Below are 19324 nucleotides of genomic sequence, written 5' to 3' on the forward strand. Positions count from 1 at the left end.
AGAGAAAAACAAAACACAATAAAGAGGGTGAAAACCATCAAGATAAAACCCAAAGCTCTGCATCCCAACCCCTTCAAAGCAGTGTGATACACACAGGGTAGGTTCAGGTGGAAAAGAAATGGTTAACACACGGTGGCCTGCAACAGACACAAACTGGTTGTGGACAGACACTCTAAGTCTGCCTGGCAGACTCAGATTAGCAAGACACACAAACCAACAAGGAAGCTAGTGAGAAAAAAGGCAGGACAAGGCACAGCAAATCAGGGCTGTTTGCTTCACTTTAATGACAACAGCTTAATTCGTGTTTCACTGCATGCTAAATGTTAGCAACCACACATGGCTCTTATATTGCTTTTCCTGGGGGGAGAGGCAAAGAGGTTGTGAGTTTGCTCCATGAATTATCAAGTGGGAATTCAGCTGCAGCTTAAAAGCTGCTCTGCTGCATGAGAATGTGTTCATAAATCAGGGAAGCTGGCACTGCTGCAGTTTAACCAGCCTTCTGCCTTTTGGGGTTGTCAGTAAGAAAGAAATCTGTGTACAACACCCTTAGTCAGTGACATTCCCAGTAACAGTAAGACTGATTCAAAGGGCAACACAGCTGGCAAAAGGTCTGGAGAACAGGTCTGGTGGGGAGCAGCTGAGGGAACTGGGGTTATTTTAGCCTGGAGAAGAGGACACTGAGGGGACACATCATTGCTCTCCACAACTCCCTGCAAGGACCCTGGAGTGAGGTGGGGGTTGGTCTCTTCTCCCTAGAATCAGGTGATAGAATGAGAGGAAATGGCCTGAAATTGTACCAGGGGAGGTCTAGGTTGGAGATTAGGAAAAATTTCTTTGCTGAAAGCATGGTCAGGGATTGAAACAGGCTGCCCAGGGAGGTAGTGGAGTCACCATCCCTGGAGGTGTTCAAGAATCCTGTGGCCATGGCACTTTGGGACATGGTGTACTGGCCATGGTGGTGTTGGGTTGATGGTTAGAACTGATGATCTTAGAGGCCTTTTCCTCTAAGGGTGGCGAGACAGGTTGCACAGGGAGGTTTTGCTTTTTCCCAGGGAGGTGGTGGAGTCACCATCCCTGCAGGTGTTCAAGCGGGGATTGGACGTGGCACTTGAAGCCATGGTTTAGTTAGTCATGAGCTATTGGGTGACTTAATGATCTCTGAGGTCTTTTCCAACCTTATTGATTCTATGATTCCCCCTGGAGGTGTTCAAGGCCAGGCAGGATGAGGCCTTGAGCAACCTGGTCTAGTGGAAGGGGGAAGGAATTTGGAACTGGCTGATCTTGAAGGTCCCTTCCAACCCAACCCACCGCAGGCTTCTCCGAATGCCCACGTTCCCACCGATCCTCTGCACAGCAGCGAAACAAAAGGCAGACGGAGGGAGAGAAAACTGTTTTGGCCACTGGGTTTTGATGCTGAAGAGTTACCTTTGGAACACACAAAGCACCAGCTGACATTGACATGGGCGTGATGGCTTTTCCCCTTCATGGCAGTGAAATGGTTGGTACAGACAATGCTGTTGGAAGCGATGACGGCGCAGCCCGCCGCGATGCACACGTCTCCGGCGTGGTACGCGACGGGACAGCGGACACAACGCATCATCTTTCCTAGCAAAGCAGAACACTGCCATGTTAAACTGGGGAACAAAAGGAGTCATCATTTGAGCTAAACCAACAGAACTCCCCCCCCCCCAACCCCCATCATCACCTGATGTAGCCTACAGAAATACCTCCCCCCCACACCCCCAAAATATCAGTTACGTATTCATGGCCTGCGGTTAGCTACTCTGCGACTCCAACCAGAACACCCTGAATTAGTGACACTCTCTGTAGCAATTAAGACTGGCTCAAAGGGCAGTGAAGCTGGTGAAGGGTCTGGAGAATAGGGCTGGTGAGGTGCAGGTGAGTGAAGTGGGGTCATTTAGTCTGGAGAAAAGGTGGCTGAGGGGAGACCTGATTGCTCTCTACAGCTCCCTTCAAGGAGGCTGCAGTAAGGTTGGGGGTTGGTCTCTTCTCCCCCTAAGGTGATAGAATGAGAGGAAGTGGCCTGAAATTGTGCCAGGGGAGGTTTAGGTTGGAGACTAGGAAAAATTTCTTTGCTGCAAGAGTGGTCAGGGATTGGAACAGGCTGCCCAGGGAGGTGGCAGAGTCACCATCCTTGGAGGGGTTCAAGAAGCTGTAGATGTGGTGCACTTCAGGATATAGTTCAGTGGTCAAGGTAGTTGGGTTATAGTTGGACTCAATAATCTTAAAGGTCTTTTTCCAACATTAATGATTCTGTGATAATGAATTAACAAAGGTGTTTTGTTCACACTGTCATATTCAGTAGGGGTGGTGGTGGTGATGATTGGACTCGATGATCTTAGAGGTCCTTTCCAACCTTAATGACTCTATGGTTCTAACTGTGAAGGCTCCAGCTATTCACACCAGGGCAGACAAGCTTTCCTCACTTGTCTGATTTTGTCTGCCCAAAGCTAAAAATGTGCAAAGAACCAAATGTCTCCACATTTGGAGAGCCTTGCTGCAGCAGTTCTGCATACACAGGTCTTGCCCTCACTCTGCTCAGCCTGTCTCATCACATAAGCATTCTAGATTTAACATGGTTAACTACAGATAATTCTGGAGAGAGACTCTGTACAAAGGCATGGAGTGACAGGATGAGGGGTAATGGCTTCAAACTGGGAGAAGCAGGATTGAGATAACAGATGAGGAAGAACTTCTTCCTCAGGAGGGTGGTGAGGCACTGGAACAGGTTGCCCAGAAAAGCTGTGGAGGCTCCAAGCCTGCCAGTGTTCAAAGCCAGGTTGGATGAGGCCTTGAGCAAGCTGCTCTAGTAGGAGGTGTCCCTGCCCATGGCAGGGGGTTGGAACTAAGTAATCTTGAAGGTTCCTTCCAACCCAAACCATTCTAGTATTCTATCATCTGATTCAATATAATGCTCCAAATACTTGTTTCCAGATCCTACATGAAGGGTTTCTTAACAGTGTTCTTCCTTTCCTCTTGCCACTTAGGACACAAAGTTAATTGTGAAAAAAAGAACACAAACAAGGTAAACACCTAAGGCTGACTAAAAATTATTCAATCATTATCCTTTGAACTCAGTTCTGAAGCAATCACAAGTCCTCCCACCCCTGAAAAACTGCAGCCAGCAGCTAGCTACTACGTGGGCAGCTTCCTTACCCTCCCCTGCCACCGAGAGGCTGAATTCATCAGCCCCAGAAACACACAATGAAACTACCTTTTGAAATTCGTGGATGTGAGGGGTTACTGACATGACAGCTCAGGCAGCTGTGGAGAGGACATCGAAACCCCCTGTTCTCAAAGACAGTCAGGTGGAACTTTTTCACGCAGGCTTCGTGGTAGAACTTCCCACAGTGGGACACAACGCAGCGCTTCACATCTGCCTTCCTCTCTTTGCACACAAAACAGGTATGGACACCTGGGGGCAAAAGGTAACACAACAAGAAGAAGGTGACTCAGTTTTCAATCCAAGCAGGTGAAGTGTAAACACTTCTGTTGGTTTGTTATGTGTGGGGGGGAGTTGCTTTCCTGGGGTGGGTTTGGTGCTTTGAAACGAACTCAAATTCACATCCTAGTATTTGAGGCAGCCACCTGTTGAAATCTCTGCTGTTAAATATTAACCTGCTCAGATACAGATACAATCAAACTGCAGTGCAAACCCACTGCAGCTGAAGTGCACACACCACCTCCCAAAGTCTCACCAACCTCCTTTTACATTCTTATTTATGAGCCTCAGGGCAACAGTGAGTTTCATTTCGTCTTTAAAGCAAGGAAATAGGTCCCTGGGTTCTTTGGGATCCTGTGCAATTTGAAGCAGGTTCACAAACCAAGGACAACCAACCTCTAATCTTCTCTCTGGGCTGCTTGGAAAAGCTTTGTTTTGAAGCAGCCTTGTTCCAACAAGGTTTAACCACGTGTAGTGACCTGAGCTTACGAGCAAGAGCACCAATCTTTCATCTGCAGCTTTAAGATTAAGAATTTCCATGCAGTGATTATAGGATTAGAAGCCACTGAAATTAAGAGCAATAAGGCAGTCTCTTAATAGGAAAAGCAAAAGATTGCTATAGACACACAAAGGATTTGAAAAGGCCTTAAAATTTGCTTTTATTCCTTAGGCTCTCTTAAGTCTTTGGGAGACAGTTTCAATTGTAATCAGAGAGCAAATGTTCCTCAGGTATTAAAGCAATGGAAGTCAGACTGAAGCAGCCCAGGTAGAAGAGATCTCATGAAAACAGAGTGAGCTTTCTGAGCCCGTGGTACTGTGTGACCTCCCAGCCTGGCAGGCACCAAGGGATAAAGAGGGCTCTTCCAAAGAGACACACTCTGTCCAGGAGGATTTCCTACACCAAGGTGTGGGGAAACTACAACTTGGGTTTTGTGTGGTTTATGAAATAAGAAAGGAGACACTTGCCTGATGTACATTCACTACAAATGAATTTTCCTGCTGGTCTTCCAGAGAGCCCAAGGCAGCTCAGATGAAAAGCTCGATAGCAGAGTCCTTCACACAGCAGGAGATCACCTGTTTTTTCACACAGCTTTTACAACACAAAGGCATGCAATGTTAAACAAAAACCTCACAGGTGGAAAACAAACAAAAACACCACCCAGCCCTGTTTATTCCTTTTCAGTGTACTGCTCCTCAAAAAAAAATCTCTTTCCCCCTTGCTGAAATCAAATTGAACAAGTGGAAGAAAGTAAGGAGTGAAAGATCTCTTTCCAAGTTAATCTTCACAGCTGGCATGGGTTATAGCCATTAAACTGCTAGAAGCTCCTCACAGAGCCACAGCTCAGGAGGAGATATAACCTGGCAAGAAAAGAACAAAAAGGCTTCAGGAACGTTGCCCTGTGCACACTGAGGCATCTGAGCCAGGTTAAAGAGCATCCCTGCTCTCCCCCTCCTTGGCAAAAGGTCATTAACCTAGGTGGCAGCAGGAGGTTTCTGTGCCTGGTTAGCAGTGCCACGTGCAGGACTGAAGACAGCAATGCTGCCAGAACTGAAGGGACTGGCCAGCATTTAAAGATAGGTAATAACCTCATCAGCACCATGCCCAAGGAATGGAAATGAAACTGCTTGCCCAGTCTTGTGGAAACAAATCTGAGCTGTCCACTTGCATTGGCTCAGCATTTCACAATCAAAGGCTTCTTCTGGAATGCTTTGGGAGACAGCATTTTGCTTGCAGGTCCCATGCCACAGGCTGCTACCATGGCACCACTGCAACCTCTGCTGCATGCAGAAGCACAAAGCCCACTGGGCTTTACCTGCTCCTCTTTATTACCAGAGGACTGGGCTGCTCTTCTCTACCATTTCCCTAGTTACCTGGCAACACTCAGGCACAAACTCTGTTTATCTTAGAGATCTGGAAGCTGAAGCAGCAAGTCACTTACTGGAGGTCAAGACAAAAGAGAATTCATAAGGAATGAGGAATTTCTTTCACTGACAGGGCACCCTCATCACTGACAGCCATCTCAGGCATCCTTAAACCTATTTCTGGCCTGCTATTGTCATGTCTAGTGGGAGGCAACCCTGCCAGCGCCAGGGGGAGGTGGAACTAGCTGCTCTCGAAGGTCCCTTCCAACCCAAACCATTCCAGGATTCTATGATCACATTCAAAAAAAGAGCTTTTCTAGGGAAGCTCAGGAATCACAGCTCTGCCCAGCTAATGCTCTCACCTGACACACATACTCCTTTTTTGTTCCTGCTCCTCGCTCAGACTTTTTGGATGATATGGAGACTTCAGTCTGAGCCTCATCAGCGCTTTCATAGGGAGACTCTGAGCGCTCATCTCCTTGGCCATCAGAGATCTGAAGATTAAAGACAGGTGTTAGAGAAAGCACTCATGGGTGCTCACTTTTGCAGAGGTTTATCAACTGAAGGAGGGAAAACAGGCCACAATTCAGACCAGCAGACTGAGGCTGCACTCTTTTGGTTTTGTTTCCCCCACCTCAAAACAAACAAACAAACAAACAAACCAACCAACCCCCACCTGAATAAAAGCAGAGTATGCCCTTGTGGAAGTCCCACCCACAGGACTGCATAACCATCACCCATTCCCCTCACCAGCTTGGCCAGGGAACCATCCCCCTCACCAGCTTGGCCAGGGAACCATCCCCAACTCACCAGCAGCCAAAAGAAGCCACCAAAGCTTTGCAAGGTGGCATTGTATTTACCACCAGTTCTGTAACTCAGTTAGCTAGACAGCAACACAGGGATAGCTTCAAACTCTGGTTGCCAGCCCCAAGAGAATTCTGGTGGGTCTTCTCTAAGCCTACTTTAAAAGGCTGTTGGAAAATGGGACATGAGGCTTAGAGGCAACAGCCCATTTCAGGTCTCCTCAATACAATATCCAAAGCAAACCAACGTGCTGCTCTTCCTCACTGCTTCTCTTCAGTGAGGATCTCCCCAAGTCACTGAAAGCCACTGTAAATCACAGCAGGGCTCATCCTGCCAACAGCCATTTGTCAGGAAACAGACACCCCACTTTCTGTGAAGCATTTGCCTGCTGTTTTCAGACCCAGGATCTCTGATTTCTCTGTGGCATAACATATTTTGTCAGAAACGGCCCAGCCTACCAACTCCTGGGTGCAACCTTCCCCTCAGCTGACCTCCCTGCAGCATGGAAATGTATTAGAAGTGATTTGTTTTGAAATCAGAGAGAAAAATATAAAGCTAAACCAGGTCTAGCATTAGCCTTTATAAACTCCCTTTAGCAGCACTGGTTTGGAGTGATTTCTTCTCAGCACTGCTCATGTTCCTCTCCCCTTCAGACTGGCTTTCCTTGGCCCTGGCTGAACACACTTTGTAAATGGGAGCAGACTGACAGTTGCTGGTTGGTTGGGGGGGGGGCTTTTCCCCCCACCAGTGTACTTGCAACAGGCAAATGCATTTCCTCCCTGCAAATGCATACTGTCAAAGCCCTTCAGACCTGCATTGTGCCTCTGAGTATTTCTGCAACCGCAGTTATCTGGAGATTCCGCTCGGCTGCTTTGGAAGCAGTTAAAAGAAATCAGGTGTAAAATCACTGCTGTGCTCAGGCACCAGGAAACCTCAGCCCCCTGGAAGGAGCTGTCAACCAGCAGACTGCAAACACAAGCTGAATGCACGGCCAGGAACAGGCAGTTCTTGCTGGGGAGGAGGCAGACCAAGAAAGGTAGCCTGAGAGTTCAGCAAAAACACAACCCCCTTTTCCCTTGTGGTTTAAGCGAGCTTACACACATCCTTACTTCTGCTGTAACTGTTCCCACAGAACATTAATTAGTGTAAGCAGTGCGCTGCTCTAACATTTTCAGTGCCTCATTATGTTCCTGTTTCAACTAGCTTCAATTAGCCATGTTTAGAGAAGAGAAAACAACATATAGGCAGGCTGGAAGGCCATAGATCTGCAGTTCTTCTCTGCTTCAAAAGAAAGACATTACTTTCTGCTGGAACAAAACAAGCAGCCCTTTAGTAATTTCCCATCTTTTTAGTAGTTTCACATCCCCCATCTTTTCCCCCAAAGTACCTAAAGCCCTGAGAAAAGCCAGCTCTGCAGCACACCTTAGGAGTTAAGATGGTCTCCTTCCAGCAGCAAAAGCTTTACGGTCTAGCCCTTGAGGGAAGCATTCCTCCTCCCCCCAGCTTGCTGCTTCTGAATCTACCCAGTGACAAATTCAGTCACAAGAGAAGAAGGTTGCTCCCAAAGCAGTGGTTTCCTAGGTTTGCTTTGCTTGATATAGTCTAAAATGTTCCTGTGAAGGATGCAGACCCCTGCATGGAAAGGTAACCCTACAGGCAGGGGAGAGCTCTTAGATACAGGTCACAAAATCCCAGCCATTTGTGAATCAGAAGTTGACACTTTCCTACAGGACTGAGCTTTGCTGCCTCAGAATGAATGCAGAAGCCCTTTTGATTACCTCACGTGGTGACTGAGCCAAAAAGCAGCAGTGCTGGCAAGAGTCAAACCCTACACCACAAACACAACCAACAAACCCCAAATGCTCCAGCAGTCCCTTCAAGATGAAACTTGGCAACTGGCTCCCAGTTACAGATCAGTGCTGCCTTTCCAGCACACACCAACAGACAGAGCACCAACAGAGAACCTTTAGTTCATCAACTGAGTGGCTAGCACTGAGGGGATCTTCCAAGATCTCTCCTTTGCAGCTGTCAGGAGCCTCTCACCCCTCACAACTCCAGCGTTCTATCAGGAGCCTCTCACCCCTCACAACTCCAGCGTTCTATCAGGAGCCTCTCACCCCTCACAACTCCAGTGTTCTATCAGGAGCCTCTCACCCCTCACAACTCCAGCGTTCTATCAGGAGCCTCTCACCCCTCACAACTCCAGTGTTCTATCAGGAGCCTCTCACCCCTCACAACTCCAGCGTTCTCTCAGGAGCCTCTCACCCCTCACAACTCCAGTGTTCTATCAGGAGCCTCTCACCCCTCACAACTCCAGTGTTCTCTCAGGAGCCTCTCACCCCTCACAACTCCAGTGTTCTATCAGGAGCCTCTCACCCCTCACAACTCCAGTGTTCTCTCAGGAGCCTCTCACCCCTCACAACTCCAGTGTTCTCTCAGGAGCCTCTCACCCCTCACAACTCCAGTGTTCTCTCAGGAGCCTCTCACCCCTCACAACTCCAGTGTTCTATCAGGAGCCTCTCACCCCTCACAACTCCAGTGTTCTATCAGGAGCCTCTCACCCCTCACAACTCCAATGTTCTGCTAGCCACCAGCTTTGCTCTGCACAGCCAAGCCTGGGGAGCTGCTTGTGCTTGCTGCAGCTCCTCAGAAGCAGTGCATTCAGAAGCAGCTCAGTGGTAGACCTTTCCCCCTGATGCCAGCACATCCAGCACCCACCTTAGGTGTAACCCATGCACAGCTCACACCCACTCCTACCATCAGCTAGGAGCTTTCACATTGGCTAATTTTAGGGGGCTTAGCAGATTCCCTGTGCAAAGAGAGGGAAGCATCCCAAACACTGAATTTACCCAGGATAATTCAGAGTGTGACCTTAACTTTGTTTTCTTTACACCACATAGAAGGTGAAAAACCTTCTACCAGCCACCTCTTTCCAGACAAGCCCTGCTCTCCTTAACCATCTTTTGGGAAAGCACTCTCTGAGAAGAGAGCCAGAATTCAATTCAACTCCTGAAGTTATCCTGGGACAGGTTAGCCAGGGAAGTGAAATGAGCATCTGTCCCTTCAGCTCTGTGCAGAAGAGGCTGAGGCAACCTTCCTCTGATATTTCTCAGAGAGGACTTAGAACTTCATGACAGGTAGAGCATGAGATGGTTGGGGAAAGTGTCTCTGTGCCCCAAGCAAGCTGCAGTGGCACTGCCAGGCTGAGCTGTGGGTCACACCACCACCACCACCTTCAGCTGGAAACAAATCACTAACTGGAGACGACTTCCAGGACAGCTGCTGGAGATCAGCTCCTGCTGACATGAACCATGACCACCTCTAAAATCCAACACAACACTCCTGTGGTCTGTAAACACAACTTTCCATACTGGAAGCTTGACGATCCAAACCACAGCATCCCACAAAACCCAGCACAGGTTCTTGGTGGGGGGGGAACTTTTTGCTTTAATTGAGTCACAAACGTAAATCTTTCCCTTGTGATCATGCCAGAGCTTGTCTTGTCCTGACTTTTGTAACATAATCTCCTTGGCAAAGTAAACTGCATGTAATTAACTCTTTTGATATTCAGGCCAAGGTTCAAAGCAATCAGCACTTAGAGGAGTGTGGCAAACCCAGCTAATGAGCAATTTGTAGCAATTGCTGCTTTGCTGCTTCATATTTTGAGCAATTTCTTATTTCTCATCAAGGCACAACACCATTTCTAAGAGTGCAAACTGAAGGGCAAAAATGGCCAAGGCTGCTCACTTCACACCTGCAGCAAGTGACCAGCTTGTGCAGTGAAATGGTGCCAGAGCTCTACCATTCTCTTCACTCCTCAGCAGCAATTAGCACTGCTGCAGCGCAGAAGCCACCCTTTTCCTGCTGAACTCGCCACAAGCACCACCCAACCTCACACCTCAGCCAGGCCTTCCTTCCCCTTTCCTTCAGTCACTGAATGACACCATTAGTTTGGGAGGACCTGCCTGGAGAAGCTTTCACACTGCACTACTCAGCACCCAGCTGCTGTTCCAGCAACCAACCCCCTTCCAGCTCTTTCCACTGCAAACCGCACACAAGTGAGAGGGGGGAGAACGGCCTGAAAACCACAGCATGAGGAGCTTTGCTCTTTACTTGGGCTGGGCCAGCACTCACTTCAGGGCTTAGTGAGGCTGAGATTACAGCAGCTTGCAGAAGGAGCAGACTCTCAGTCAGATTCCCAGGACAATCCTTCCTTTCTCACCTGTCTCAATGCTTACTCACTACTCAGATATGTAGGACTGGAAGGGAACAGGCAAGGACACATCCTCCCAAATCCTCTCCAGCTTCCTCACTGGAAAAATATCTGTTACTGAACCAAACTGGCATCACTGTGAATTCCTTGGATTTAGCATTATTTTATCTGTAAGGACATACAAATTGGGGCAATGGCTCATTAAGAATCGAGCCTACTCACAGAATCATAAAGGTTGGAAAAGACCTCTGAGATCATCAAGCCCAACCTAAACCTAACATAGAATCAGCAAGGTTGGAAAAGACCTCTAAGATCATCAAGTCCAACCTTCTACCCAACACCTCCACGACCACCAGACCATGTCACCAAGTGCCACATGTACACATCTCAAGGTGTTTTGATCATCCACCTTGTAGCACCACAACTTTTGTCAGTGGTACCTCAGGTCTGCAGTGGTGGCAGGAACCAGCAGATCCACACTTGGTATCCCCAAAGCATTTTGACTTTTCTTCTGAACCAGAAGCTACAATTCCCTGGTCACAATAACCCAAAGAAGGGCTTCATGGATTCTTCCAGATGAGCACTGCTCTGTTGTAAGAAAGACTACAGAAGAATGCTTCCAAAAGCAATCCTCAGCAGCAGCCCTTCACTGAGTGAAGAGGTTTTGCATCCCTATGAAGCCAGATGACACCAGCAGCCACCACTGAACACTGGGTGAAGGTTGAATTGCTCAATATAACAACAAGATTTACTGTTTTTTTGGACTGTTTCCCAAGCTACTTCTCCCTTGTTTTGTGCAAAAAGGGATCCAGGAGGTGTGTGGAGGCACAAGGACTGTTTGCCGAGCAGCAGAGGGTCCTGCTCATGGTGATCCTGGGTACAGAATGTTGGTGGAGGCTGCTGGGCAGAGTAAGCAAAGAGGACGAAACCTGCAACTCCATACATTTAAAGCAAGAATTGAGACACTAGGTTATTAAAAGAAATCAAACTGAGTCAGCTCCATGCTTTCTATTTTGTGAGGTTTTATGCCTGCATTCTGAATTTTGCCTTCTCACTGAAGCTCTCCAAAAAGATCAAGGGGTGGCAGGGGTAGGAAGATGATTTGGCAGAAGCACTGCGCACAAAATCACTTCTCAAGGGCTTCCTCACTGCAAGGCTTTGCTGCAACATTGAGTTCAGTTTGGGTAGTTCACAGAATAGCTGAGGTTGGAAGGGACCTCAGAGATCATCTACTCCAACCTCCCCACCTTGGGCAGGGACACCTCTCAACCAGACTCAGATGCTCAAGGCCTCATCCGACCTGGCCTTGAACAGGCCCAGGGAGGAGGCATCCACAACCTCCCTGGGCAGCCTAGTTGAGAGTCTCACCAGACTCATACTAAAGAATTTCTTCCTAAAATCCAGTCTAACCCTGCTCTCCCTCAGCTCCAAACCATTCCCCCTTACGAAAAGTCCCTCTGCAGCCTGCCTGTAGGATCCCTTCAGGTACCGGAAAGCAGCTCTAAGGTCCCCCTGAATAAGCACTGAGACAGGGAAACATTCAGCAGCATTCAGTCATGTTCAGCTCTACAACATCTTGGTAAGCACTTTTTTTGGCAGGTACCTGATGCCAGTCCCAGCCACACACCTCAGCAGGAATGTGAGCCAATGCCTCGTTCCCTCCGGCCTGCTGCTGGCTGCAAGCCGCTCTGCACACTCAGCCTACCTATTTCTAGAGGCACAGGGCTGAACCTTGCAAATGGCTCCACAGCTGGATGGCTGAAATTTCACTTAAAGACAAAAAAAAAGGCACTGCCATTGAGTTGGCATCCAGCTGTACTGCTTGCCACACACAGAGGAAAGGATAGCCTGGAATTCAAAAATTTGAATGATGCTGGGTTTAAGAGAAACAGGGGAGGGTGGGATGGGATAGGATAGGATAGGATAGGATAGGATAGGATAGGATAGGATAGGATAGGATAGGATAGGATAGGATAGGATAGGATAGGATAGGATAGGATAGGATAGACCAGGTTGGAAAAGACCTTTGGGATCATCGAGTCCAACCTTTCACTCAACACCATCTCATCAACTAAACCATAGCACCAAGCACCCCATCCACTCTCCTCCTAAACACCTCCAGTGATGGTGACTCCACCACCTCCCTGGGCAGCACATTCCAATGGCCAGTCTCTCTTTCTCTGAAGAACTTCTTCCTAACATCCAGCATAAATCTCCCCTGGTGCAGCTTGAGACTGTGTCCTCTTGTTCTGGTGCTGGTTGCCTGGGAGAAAAGACCAACCCCCAGCTGGCTACAGCCTCCCTTCAGGTAGCTGTAGACAGTCTCCCCTGAGCCTCCTCTTCTCCAGGCTAAGCAACCCCAGCTCCCTCAGCCTCTCCTCATGGGGCTTGTGTTCCAAACCCCTCCCCAGCTTTGTTGCCCTTCTCTGGACACCTTCCAGCAAGTCAACATCTTTCCTAAACTGAGGGGAAACACACACTTCTGGGGATCACAGAATGTTAGGTACCTTGAAAGCTCATCCAGTCCAACCCCCCTGCCAATGGATGTTTGCTCCATCCACTCACCTGAGGAAAACATTCATTTCCCTCCCCCTTTAAAAATCTTCTACCTACTTTGACAGCTCCAAAATCAAACAGTTAACACTAGTGCCATCACAAACATTAAACTGCAAAACCAAGGAAAAAGAGGCTCAGCAATTCTAGGTCTGAAAATAAAGGGCTGCTCTCATCCAATCTGAGTATTGAAGGAGTTACCACAGTAAGAAGATAAAAATGCAACTGCTCTCCTTGTCCAGACTGGCCCTCAATCAGCTGCTGACCTGGTTATTAAATGTACTTTTTGTTTAAGACTTAGGATTAAGTCTTCATTTTTAAAAGATGATCCATGAAAGCATCTTTGCTGGCTCAGATCTGGGGGTGGGGAGGGGGTGGTGCCTGTTTTCCCTTCCCTGTAAGTATCTCCCGGCTCAAGGATGTCCTGAAGGGCTACAGCATCAGCATTTGGCAAGGCAAGACCTGGTGCCTCGGAGCAGAAGCAAGTTTCAAATGCTACTCACTGTGTGTTAGCAACTGCACAGTGCACAACAGCCACACTTCTGTGCTCCTCCTCAGCTTCACTAGGACTCCTCTCCTAGATCCAGCTCAGACCAGCTTTTTCTGCCTGGTGTTTCAAGGTTCAAAATGAGTTTGGAAATTCTGAGTGACAAAGCTGCTAACATTTATGGTGCCCACGCTGCAAACTCCTCCACCAGTCACACACCCTTTCAGCCCCTTCTAGCTAGCAAGGTGCAACTTTCATGCAGGAAAGAATTCTTCCTCAGAAACCCTGCTTGCTTATTAGCTCATTCAGCCTGAACAAAACCACTTCTTCTATTACTCACTTAAAAGCATTTCTTAAGCATTAGGAAGCCAAGCTTTGGTCTTAGTCACGCTCAAGACAATGGTGTTCTGTCATGTTGTGCTTTCAGCACTTGGAAAAGCAACTGAAGGGCAAATTTTTTTCCAGAGCCAAAAAAAGAAAAAGACATTAACCCTCCCACTTCCCCTTGTTTCACTTGAGCATCCCTTCTTTTATAATCCCAGCTGCAGGACACCAATGGAGACAAAGGCCATGATGCATCTTTACAGGGAAGCCAGGGCTGTCTGAAATGAAAACAAAGCGTGGCAGCAAAGGGAACAAAAGCCTTTGGTTGGTTTGTTTGTTTGGCAGGTAAGTCACCTCCACGGCAGGATCGGCAGGATCAGCAGGATCCAGGAAAGGAAGGGCCCACAATGAGTGATCTACCACTCCTTCAGAGTTGTCTTAAGGCACTCACTGGCTTCAGGGGCACCCTCTCTCAGGTCATCTGCTCTTTTTAACAGCTACACAGCATCTTCTTAGAAGCGTCCGAGAAGCATGTTTCCATGACTTCTGAATGCTGCTGCCTAGCAAGCTTCACTCTGCTACAAACTAAGGACACTGCTACAACCTCAGACTTCCTGACCTGATTTCAGAGTGGGTGATTGCTACACCACAGCCATCCAGGAGGAAGTGGTTTCGTTTGGTTTGGTTTGGCCAGGAGCTTTCACTAGAAAGCGCCGAGCCTGCATGTTCTGATAAGCAAACTCTTTAGTCTTTCTACAGGCAAACCCCAATTGCCCTTTAGGTTTTTTTGCTCCTTATTGACCAAATCTCAGCAGCCAGAGGGTTGGGGTGGGGTTTTTTTGGTTGGTTGGTTTTTCTTTTTCCACCCTAAGCACAACTTTTATGTATGTCAGTAAGAGACATGCAAACAACAGGTCAGACTGTATTCCAAGGACAATCTGTCGTGCACCCACACAGAGACAGAAGAACTGACAGAGCCAATTGAGTTACAGTTAACATTTCCTTTATTTCAGTATAAGAATGCCTCAACTGAATGAAGAATATTTTGGCCCATACTGCTAGACTAGAGAAATTCCTTTAAGAATGCAGTGCCACAAGTGTACACAGTACTATAAGAGCAAAAAAAAAGACGGCCTGGGACAAGTTTAATTTTTATTGTTGTTATTAGCAGGAGTTTCAGGTGAGGGTATTTGGCATTCCTGAATTTGCTGGGCAAGTTAGTTAAAAACTCTTGAGAACATTTGAAAACATGATCAAAATTGCCTACAGATACTCAGGAGGCTTTGGGAGAGGGGCTGTGGGATAAAAAGCTACAGCATGTAAACATTCAGTTCAACAGATTCTCTGCGCTCTGAAGCCTTAGGGATACACAGGAGGAGGGAAAAAGTTACATCAGAACCTTCATTTTCCACACAGAACGTGCTGCCAAAGAACAAGAGTCAAGCCTAGAACTTTTGTTTTTCCATTTGGAAGTAGAAAGCTTCAGAACAGAACTGTATGGTCTGGTGGGCAATGCAGGTCATTTCAGGCTTTAGCAAGAAACCAATCCAACTACTCGCAGCGTTGCACGGAAACGTCCCCCCCCTGCCTGCTCACTGGGGATAGACAACCCAAATCTTACAGGCATACAGAAACACAACACAGGGAACAACAACTGTCTGCTCAGCCAGAGGACTTGAAGGGGCACTGAGTTATGAAATTATCCTTAAGGAGGGTTTTGAGGAGAAAATGATCTTTGAAGGGAGCTAAACTGAAACACCAGGAGGATGCTGACTGTTTAACAACCTGCAAGGTTGGCTTCACAGAACCACAGAACATTAGGGGTTGGAAAGGACCTCCAGAGATCATCCAGTCCAACCCTTCTGCCAGAGCAGGGTCAGCCAGGGCAGGTCACACAGGAACACATCCAAGCAGGTTCTGGAAGTCTCCAGGGAAAGAGACCCCACAACCTCTCTGGGCAGCCTGTTCAACTGTTTTTCTTTTTAAGGCAGTAGTTTAACCCACCATGAATTCCGCTCTCCCTTCCTGTTCTGAGGATCTCAGAGACAGTTATTTTTACCTTCAGTGTGCATGCCTAGAGCATTTTAGTTGTGTACTGCAGGACAACTAGGCTCCAGGGTCAATAAATGGAGCTGAGGGACTTTTTTAGCTGCAAGTTGTGCACGTCTCATGACTGCCTCCTCAATCAAATACCTTACCTTTTAAGAACTGAAAGTGTTTTCTCCATTGCATCTACATCCTAACACCCACTGAAACATCTGCCTCAAATTGGCCATGAGAAAAAAAGAACAACAAACCCCAGCTGTTCAATATGCAGAAAAAAGAGCAAAACTTAAGGCTTGCATCATTCTAACTTGTATTATTAGGCCTTGGGACTGCAAGAAGTTGTAGCTGTAACCAGCAGCTGAGCTTGGTTTGCCTCTGGATCAAAGAAAGAAGAACTCCTCCCTCTAGAGAAGACATAAGGAACTTCGGTTACAAGCAACACCTCCAAAAGCTCTCACAGGCTTCTTTCAAGTGCCATCTGCTGGTCAGCTCACACTTCGGGAGGGTCTGATGAATGAGGCTAGCTAAGACTTTACAGTCTTACATCATCTTCATTTTGTCCTCTCTTAGGAAAAGAACTCCAATTTCTTTGACAGAGTTCAGAAGTAGGATCTTAAGGAGACACTTAACTGCTGTCAGCAAATCCATCCAGTTGCATGAAGCCAGCCAATAACCACAAAACCTGGAAATCTAAAGCAGATCTGATTTCGTGCGAGCACACAGGAGTGTGCCAATAATCCAGCACTGATGCAAATGTAAAGCCTTTGTTTCTTGGGTAAAACATACTGCTTCTGCTCTGCTGGCACCTCTGACACTACTGGCAGGTGAAGGAGGGCCAAGGTTAAAAAAGACATGAGAAGGTACCCCCTGGATCTCTTCTCACACATAGAGGCTTTTGAATGGTTACACCAAATCTTCACACAGGCAGGAAGAAACTGCTCCAAGCTTTTGCAGCCTTGGAAATGTTGAGTATCTTCCTCACACCTGGTCCTACCAGCTCCTCATTAAGAAACAAATTTCAACCCCAAATCCTCTCACTTGAGTACTGGAGGAAATGATTACTGATGGCAAGTGCCTGGAAGTCAAGTTACTTTGTTTCAAGATTAAATGCAGATATGGAATTTATGTATTCCCCTCTAATGCCCTCACTGCTGCTGCTCATCTATCTTGAAACAACTTCACAGCCCAGTCTGCTGAAGGGAGGGAAAGCAGCCCTTTAAATTTCCAATGGGCAGGTCTACAAATGTTGGTTGGTTTGGTCTTAAGGCATCCACACCCCCACACCTGTAAATTCATAGAATCCCAGAATGGTTTGGGTTGGAATGGGCCTTCAAGATCATCTAGTTCCAACCCTCCTGCCACAGGCAGAGTCACCTTCCTGGACCAGCTTGCTCAAGGCCTCAACCAGCCTGGCCCTGAACACCTCCAGGGAGGGGGCAGCCACAACCTCCCTGGGCAGCCTGTCTTACTGTCAAGAATTCCATACCCAAATATTTTACCAAGGGAAAGGTTGGCTTTGACTGATTTTATGACATTTCAAGTAAACCCCATTAAGGAAAAAAAATATCCCAAATAACAACAAAAAGCATTCAAAATACCTTTTATAAAAGGTCAAAGAAGGTGCACCTTTCAAGCAAGAAAAAAACAGAGCACAGCCTTCCTACTGAACACACCTTTTCCTGGGCCTTATTTGCAATGGGCTGACATTTAAGGAAGAGTTCTGCAGCTAGCAAGAGTCCTTCACAAACAACAGGCATAGGCAGGCTTCATTCTGGAGCCACACTAAAAGTGTTGGGTGGGAAAAGAAAGGTAGAAACCCAAAGGCCAGAATCCACTCAGCATTGCTTGTGGAGGTGTGTGTGCTTGTAGAATCCACAGACTGTTTGCTTTAAGAGCATCTAAGCCAACGTTTAGAAGTCCTACAGTGAACACAGCAATCCAAAAGTTAATCAAGAAGTGCACTCATTGTTGAGAGGAATCAGATCCTAACCCCTTAGCTGGTCAAGGCTTTCAGCACTGCATCATTGTGCTCTGCCTTACAAACCCCTTCCCTTAACACTCTGGAGAAGGTTTCTCTCTGGATCAACATTCCCACATGTTTAGCCATTTAGACAAGTGCTAAATAGTAACAGAAAAGGGAAAAGGCTTTTGAAAGCCACTCACAATCACAAATGATTTGTCCAGCTCCTTGGTTGGTAGAATAGCTCCACAGGGAAGCTCAGAAACAGGTGCCTGATATTTTTGTTTTAAAGACAAAATGTATCTGGTATCATAGGAAACAAACTGGGTCCAGTCCTTAGCTGGCCAATGTAGCTGTAAACTATTTAAGGACCCAGCCCACTAACCCACTCCTACCTGCATCCAGATCTGTGTTATTTACCTGGGTATAGTTTATGTCATGTTGAGGGGGATTGTTTTGCAATTTTAGAACCTTTTAAACCTTTGAAAACAATCCATTCACTTTCTAGTTTGCATATCTGTGCTCTGGGAGCAGCGTCCAGTGGTAATTTTCCTCACATCCTTTGCTGTTCCACAGCAGCTGAGTAAATGAAGAGCTAAGTTTTAACCTTCCCATCCCAGCCTGAGTTAACCACATCCTTTTTTTTTCCCCCATGTGTGAACCTTTAAGTCCCAACCCTAAATCTTACAAACTTTTGAGTCCTTTGAGAAAGATTTCTGGAGATTTCATGTTAGAAACAGAAGAATCTTCCTCCTGAGATGACAAATGTCTAAGAGCTCAAAAGGTATATTCCTTAAGCTGGGCTGGCTGGACAGATGGTCCCAAACACACAGCCAGTCCCAGCAGTCAAGCCAGAAGAGCAGAAGCTGGGAGAGCCAACAGATGACTTACCAATGGCCAAATGTTCTCTCTCAACTGAGTGAACAAAATGAGAACAAACATCCCTTCACCTGGCTGCTGCTATGGACATGACTTTCTCTGGGACTTCCTTTGCTTGTTTCATTGGAAGGGAGAATCTGCTGGAGGTTTTGGTTGGGCTACTTTTCCAGGGACAGCAGGGTACAGAGCCATTAACATGCCACCTTTTACCATTATCTGAATACTGTCTAGATACTTTTAACTCCATCCCTTGCAGTGTCTAAGCACATTGTGTTTTTGTGAGAGGAGGTGAAAGTCTCTAGGACAGCTGGAAGCTCAGCTCCCCTCTTAGCAGGCAAGGATTTTCTCTACAGCTTTGTAACAAACTGCCTGAAGCTGTTCGTCCAGGGATGTTTGACTAAATCCTATCAACCACCTTTCTCAACCCACTTGCAAACCAGCATGCTCCCTTCACCCTCATGCTGCCAACTCTTTGTCTGTCTGGTTTGAGAGGTGTAGCTGACTGGAGGGGGGGGTGGGGGGAAGTTTAATGGATTGGATGGATACACTTCTGGTACATCCACTTCATTTATTGTATGTCAATCAAGCAGAATTACAATTCAAGATATGCAGAGCTAAGACTATGATTAGTAAGTATCCAAAAGATACATCCTTCACTGCCTGTTCCACTCTCCTGGGGACGAAGCTATTTGCATCACAAAGAAGTAGCACTAACTTTAAGCTTCAAGGGGG

The 19324-nt window shown here is 47.1% G+C and overlaps 1 protein-coding gene across 1 annotated transcript in view; it reads right to left on the reverse strand.

Moving 5' to 3' along the window:
- NSD2 (nuclear receptor binding SET domain protein 2) overlaps positions 1–19324 on the reverse strand; it is a 78054-nt gene that overhangs the window by 11461 nt on the left and 47269 nt on the right. Inside the window, exons 11-14 of the mRNA XM_054172400.1 lie at positions 5689–5820; positions 4430–4553; positions 3236–3436; positions 1426–1605 (exon numbers count right to left, since the gene is read on the reverse strand). Of these exons, the coding sequence (XP_054028375.1) occupies positions 1426–1605; positions 3236–3436; positions 4430–4553; positions 5689–5820 (637 nt within the window). The remainder of the gene's footprint in view (positions 1–1425; positions 1606–3235; positions 3437–4429; positions 4554–5688; positions 5821–19324) is intronic.

Source organism: Dryobates pubescens, chromosome 23 (assembly GCF_014839835.1).
Source record: "Dryobates pubescens isolate bDryPub1 chromosome 23, bDryPub1.pri, whole genome shotgun sequence".
In the NCBI taxonomy this organism is placed as follows: Eukaryota; Metazoa; Chordata; class Aves; order Piciformes; family Picidae; genus Dryobates; species Dryobates pubescens.